This window comes from Cyprinodon tularosa, unplaced genomic scaffold (genome assembly GCF_016077235.1).
Source record: "Cyprinodon tularosa strain WSP-4 unplaced genomic scaffold, ASM1607723v1 ctg1091, whole genome shotgun sequence".
Taxonomy (NCBI): domain Eukaryota; kingdom Metazoa; phylum Chordata; class Actinopteri; order Cyprinodontiformes; family Cyprinodontidae; genus Cyprinodon; species Cyprinodon tularosa.
The window spans coordinates 69,727-76,177 of record NW_024037884.1 but is presented as its reverse complement, the minus strand read 5'-3'; the positions used below and the strand labels follow the sequence as shown (position 1 = coordinate 76,177).

At 37.0% G+C, this 6,451-nt stretch overlaps 1 protein-coding gene across 1 annotated transcript; it reads left to right on the top strand.

Moving 5' to 3' along the window:
• Positions 1-382: 382 nt before the first annotated feature.
• cunh9orf116 (chromosome unknown C9orf116 homolog) lies at positions 383-3,092 on the top strand. The gene is made up of 3 exons (XM_038293858.1): positions 383-525; positions 2,250-2,328; positions 2,440-3,092. The coding sequence occupies exons 1-3, from the start codon at positions 383-385 to the stop codon at positions 2,647-2,649; spliced, it is 432 nt and encodes a 143-aa protein (XP_038149786.1). The 3' UTR covers positions 2,650-3,092.
• Positions 3,093-6,451: the final 3,359 nt, after the last annotated feature.

Here is a 6,451-nt window from a genome sequence, read left to right as displayed (position 1 = left end):
GTCTGTTTTAAGCTGTTGTCCCGATTGTGTTCTGAATAAAAATGCTTATATTGTATGCTAATGTACTGTAACTGTCTTAGAAGCAGGGAAAATGTCAGACTTCACAATTTTCACGTACAGCAAGAACCTAATATGTTCAGAAACTGTTGGTTCCCAAACAGGTCAGTCTGTCCGAAAGCAGCTAAAACAAAGAAGCTTTACATTCTCAATATAAACACTTCCTGTCTAACTGTTACTTTTGATTCGCCTTTTTAGCATCACAGGTTGAATTTATTGATCTAATTTAGAACTTTATATCTAAAACAGAACCGTAGCCAAGGTGAGCCAAAAATAGTTGCTTAAAACACAAAGGGAGGGGCGGTGACCAGTGTTTGTTGTCTCCATGGTAACAGCTCTGTTGCTGCTCAGTGAGTTATTTCTTCAGCCAGACATGGAGGATCAGAGAAGAGGAAATTGTTACCTTAACCAGATGGATCCAAACCTGAGACAGGAGCTTAACAATCCGGAATGTTTCCATGGCGATAGGTAAACTAGCAACAAGCTTATTGGTTATTAATACCTTAAATATTGTTCCCACAGGAAGCTGCCACTGTGTCTGTAATGTTTCAGACAGATAGCAGTACTGCAGACAGCTAACTGGACTATCAGTCCTTGTGCTCTGATCTAGTAACACATTTTAAAGCCAACTTCTAATCCTTTGGGCCTTGATTTAGTTTAGTTTATTCAGTCAAAAAAAGCTTTTTAATCGAAGGAAAAAAAAGTCTCTGAATGCAAAAAAAACAAATCAAATTTGAACACTATTTTTTTTTGACTGAAAATGTTTTTCTTTTAAAAGAAGTGAATGTTCTTTGGTTGCTTTTTAATTGAAGTAATATTGTTTTGTGTTTGGACCATATAACAGGTAGGACATTTATGTCCGAATAATTCAATTAATACTCTACATGTTTGTCTCGCTAAATCAAATCAACTCTGTTGTAAAGTTAGCAACTTTTCACTATATGTAGCAGCTTTCAAACCCATTCAGTTTTTAATTTTTTCCAAAAGTGACTAGCGGTGATTCAAGCAGCTTGTTTGGGTCCCCCAAATTTATTTTATAATCTTTAAAGTAAAAATGGCAGAAAATCAAAAGTTCTTGAAATCCTTTAATGCATGGAAGCATTACAATTTTTCATTAAACATTTTTGTTAATGCTGCGATTTAATTTAGAGTTCTGACTATAGCCCTCAACATTTATTTTCAAACAATCTAAAAATTAATCCATCAAATAAAAGGTGTGACAGGGTTACAGTTGAAGGTAACGTTGTTGAAGGGACTAAAACAGCTTTACGTAATACAGCTGTTTTGTTTGTACACTCAAATTCATAGCATTATAATTCATTATATAACCAAAGGAAGGACGGATATAAATCGCAATTGAAATTAGTTTGTTTGACCTAAACAGGGACATCAGCAGCTTTATCGGTTTATAGAATCCTCACATTTTACAAAGAGTGTGTGCTCTTGTTTGTAATACATTGCAGGGAGTTCCCTTCAACTTCTGTTTTTTCTTTGAATTTTTTTTCAATGACAATATATTTATAAATGATAAATGTACTTTTGATTGAATAATAAGGAAACATATCTTTCTCCATAACTGAGGAGCACCAGGCAGTGCTGTTTGTCTTTCTGATTCCAGCTGATTCAGGGTTGGCTTTTTTATAGTGGATTAGTGGACCGCGGTCTGGATCTGGACCCACCTGCTGGCTAATCCGGACACAACCTGATTTAAAACATTTATAAATTACCGCATGTGGTCTGAGGGCAGTGTCTAAACATCCCTTGCACCGCTTCTCCTGTTACCCTGAAATCCCACCTCCTCCATCTCCATGTGTATTCATTTGTATTTTAATTTTGATGGAGTAGGGTGATGGTTTAAGACTTTTAGACTTTTTTGTTTTGCATCACTAGGGGTTTCAAAAAGTTAAAAGATTCTGTAAAAGCACCTAAAAAACAACACAGCAATATACAAAATTAAAAAAATTAACTGTACTTTTGAACAAGTTCTTTAGTTTTTTTTCACTTGAGTGAACATTTGAATGTGAATGTCAGTCCTTTTACTTACGAGTTAAGTACTTTGTCCACCACTGGTGTTTTACAATTAGCACTCAAAGCTAAGTCTAGTGCTAATCCCAGAGCTGGGTATAGCCAAACTGTTGTTGTCAGTAAAGCCTGTTATCTATGTCCTAATGATGATGCTCTTTGGCTCTCAGGATGAAGAAAAGTCATCCTTTATATAGGACCTCGAACCAAACTTACGGCAGCAAGAAACCAACAGTTCATGAGATGCAGGTGAGAGAAGTTTAACAGCTCATTTATTACTTTTAAGTAATTAGCAGCTTTAGGAGTAGAGCGAGGGCTGTTTGGCTGCAGCAGCTGATGAAGAATGTTTTTCTGTTTCAGACTAGGTTGTGGGTGACGTCTCATCGCTTTTCAGAGCTGCAGGGGCAGGCTGGGATGTACCGGGATCACAGCTTCAACACAGCCATAGAAAGGAGCAAAGTCATGCTTTCCACAGAAACCCAGAACCGGAGATTTCAGCAGCACCATATGAATCGCTATGGAAACCAAATTATGGAGCAGCATCAGCAAAACAAAAACACATTAAATTAGATGAATTTTCTCCTGTTGATTTCAGACTAACAGATATAGAACAAATAAACAGTTTCACTGATCTGGTATATTTCCACCAGAATCAGATCACGAACGTGTCATTCTCCATTTCAACCAGCAGATGGCAGCATTGTTTCAAAAAGGAGGACAATGAATCTGGAATCACTGAGACACTAAATTAATCCATCTTGATCAATTTCAATCCTTTCATGTTTTTATAGCTGTGATAATTATTCAAAGATTCATTTAAAGGTTAGAGATTCATTTAAACTGTGTTCTCCTGATTTTATCCCTCAGATAGTTTAAAGCAGCATCGCAGAAAAAGCATTAGATGAGCAACAGTCCTTGAGCTTACCAGGATTTCAGGTGTTAAACCAAAGAAGTGGATATTCTTGGATTCTGCTATGATCTCTTCATTTTGCTGCTGCACATTCTGGGTTAATCTAATAACCTGAGCTATCTCTATAGTTATGCTGCTATAGGCTTAGACTTTTGGAGGACATAGGGACCCCCATTTCATCATTCTGCTTCATTCTCTCTCTGTTCTCCTATTCTGCAGAATCTGTTAGTTCAATCTCTAACCTTCTGCTCTCTCTGCTTTTCCTCAGAGTAGCTTTGCCTCGTCTGTTCCTGTTTGGCTGTGACGTCATCCTGGAAAAAAAAACATCAGCTGTGCTGCTTCTATCAACACCCTTGTTAATAGATGTTGGAGATCGGCCTGTTTTCCAGTGTGGTCCTGTTTCTCTGACCGTGACTGAGTGGATGTGCTCTCTTCGTCCTCTGGCATGGGAGCTGCCTTGGAGCTCGTCTGCCTGGCTGTGTGTTTCCTGGACGGGGCCGCCTTTTACAGCTGCTTTTTGTATCTCTGCTTCTGTCTCCTTTAACCCCAGTCGGCCTCGGCAGATGGCCGCTCACACTGAGCCTGGTTCTGCTGGAGGTTTCTTCCTGTTAAAAGGGAGTTTTTCCTCTCCACTGTCGCTACAAGCATGCTTAGTGTGGGGGATTGTATTTGAGTCAATGAGTCAATGCAATCAACTGGTTTTCCTTAGATAGAAAACTTTGTATCAATTTGACTGTATGATCTGGTTGAACTGTAAAGTGCCTTGAGATGACATGTGTTGTGAATTTGGCGCTATATAAATAAACTGAATTGAATTGAATTGAATACAGATTTTAATTTCTGAAATGGAAATTCATAAATTTCACTTGAAAACCTCTGTTACAAAATATGATAAAGAGATGTTTCAGTTTAGTTAAATATTTACTAAACTGAAACATTTTAGTAAAATATTTCTTTCTTTCCATGTAAAAACACAAATATTTATTATAGGCCTATTAAACATTTTCTTCATGTTTATTGGTTCTAATTAGGCCACAATGATCAATGGTATCAAAAGCATTCTTTACTCTTTCTGCAGCGTGTCTTTTATTATATAGTTTGGATTTCTTTTACTACTTCCAGTAATGCTGGAGATTTTGATCTGAATTTTCTAAAAAGGTTCTGGGTCAGAAAGCAGTTTGTCTCGGGTCTCGTTTTGTTCATTTCCTGCTGTCACCATGTTCCATAATGTTATGGATGGACCTAGAGATGAAAACTTAGGCAAATCCAGAGAGAGAAAAGGGTCCAAACATGGTCTGACACAGTAGTTGTGAAATGCGCACAAGTTTTACTCACAAACCAAATTCTTTATTTCCATAGCAGCCACTCGGAGAGATTAGCTTCATCTCTGCAGGATTTTGTGGTATGTTGCTTTGTCTCTGTGCCATGAATGTCTGAGGTTCTGACTAAGACAGAGAAAAGCTGACTGTTGCTCTGACTTATGAAAATGGAAACAAAATAGCAACTTATAGAGGAAAAGAATGAATAATATAATCCAATAGGATAAAATCTAAAGTTATGTGTCAGTTTAATCTGAATTAGATTTCTCTAAATGAAAAACTAAGAAAAATGGATTTTCCTTTCATTCAAAAATATTAATACACATGTATATCATTTAAAACATATGATCAATGAAATCAGCGACTTAAAAATAATTGGGCATTTCTTCAAATAAGCAAGGAATTGTGTTATTATCTAAATGCTAAAGTTTAAGTTGTTAACCTCAATTCTTTAAGATTAGATTAAACTTTAAGGGTAAATAAATGTGTAGAGCAAAATAACTTATATAAAAATAAATTAGGCTGATTGAATTTGCTTTTAAATTATTTGCAATTCTTTAAGAAGTAAATCTATCTTAAGCTGATCTGGAATAAATATGCAAATTTATTTAACATAAGTAATTGTTAATAATTATACGGTGTTCCAATGACTCAATTGGAAATAATATCTATTATTTCTTAATAATCATAATAATAATAATGAAAACATTAATAATAATGATTAAAGTGAAAGAGGATATAGATAACAGGATTTAATTCCTACATTTAGATGAATGGTGGAGACTTTAAAATGATCTATTCTCAATTGATCCATAGCTCAGATATATCTGGAGGTTAAATTGACTGAAAATTTATGGTTTTTCTTCAACAGAACATATTTTATTTGTTCTGATGAAGAAAAGGGTGGAAAGAAGATAAAACAAGAGAAAAACAGCAAAGCTAAACTAATAAGGATCCATATAGATGCTGTTTATTTTTCCATCTGGAACAGTCCATGTGGAATTTGGGTTGATAATTTATTATTATTATTATTATTTTTATTTTATATACTCTAATAATCCCAGAAGGAAATTCCCTCTCTGCATTTAACCCCTCCCCTTGGGGAGCAGTGGGCTGCCATTGTGCGGTGCCCGGGGAGCAGTGTGGGGTTAAGGGTCTTGCTCAGGGACCCAGAGTGGCAGTCAGTGGGATTGGGGGATCGAACTCTGAGGTTGTGAGTTCGATCCCCCACTCCCACAGACTGCCACTCTGGGTCCCTGAGCAAGACCCCTAACCCTTAATTGAGAGCAGAATAAATAAACAACCTAAATAAAATACTAAATTATGACTAAACCAGTAAAGTAAATAAATAAGGGAATAAAATGGCCTTATAAAGGAAAATGATCTATTAAGGTAATTCTTAGCAGCAGAGGACAGAAACGACTGCTAGACTGCTGGATGAAGTTTGAACACCTCAGCCTGACTGTCTGATGAGTGTTTGGGGAAAATCAGCTTTGTTGATGTTTGTTGATGGTTCAGCTTCTTGCACCCCTGGTTTGGTGTTTCTTCACCTCATGAAATGAATGTTTCTGGTTCTTTGATTTTGCTTCGCCTTGGAAACATCGTTCTTGAAATCGGATGGAAAGCCTTTATTCTTCTTCCACACATCATGTCTGGTGGAAGCAACAGAGAAGGCTGTGCTGCAGCGTCTCCCCTTGTTTACAGCGCTGCAGGTCCTCCCTCCCTCCTCTGCTGAGGAGAAGTTTGTTTGGATTTCTGCAGGTGCAGAAGTGATAAAGGTACCGAACACTAAGGAAGTACATTTACTGGGTAAGTTTGAAATTATGGAATAATTCAATCATTTGTGACAAAGTTCAAATTTTAATTTAAAGTTCTTTAAGCTGCATGAACTTATTTTTATCTCCTATTGTTTGTGAAAGGCTAAGATAACATCTGATCTTTCCTTCCCTCAGCTCCTTTAATTCAGCATGTTGGTAACTTTGACTCCCAGTTTTCCTCCCCATGAGCTCATGACGGGTCGACCCGTTCCTGGACCACAGAACGGGCCTGACCTCTGACCTCTGGCCAGGCTGGGACTGACAGGTGGCACATTAAAATGACCTACAAGACCTTTTTTTCCCCCCCTTAGTCAGAGAAGGCTTTA

Excerpts from the sequence above, each read along its gene's own strand:
- cunh9orf116 (XM_038293858.1), top strand. The coding sequence starts at position 383 with ATGGTAACAGCTCTGTTGCTGCTCAGTGAGTTATTTCTTCAGCCAGAC. Across the intron at positions 526-2,249 it reads GAATGTTTCCATGGCGATAG|GATGAAGAAAAGTCATCCTT; the intron begins GTAAACTAGCAA and ends TTTGGCTCTCAG. Across the intron at positions 2,329-2,439 it reads CAACAGTTCATGAGATGCAG|ACTAGGTTGTGGGTGACGTC; the intron begins GTGAGAGAAGTT and ends TTTCTGTTTCAG.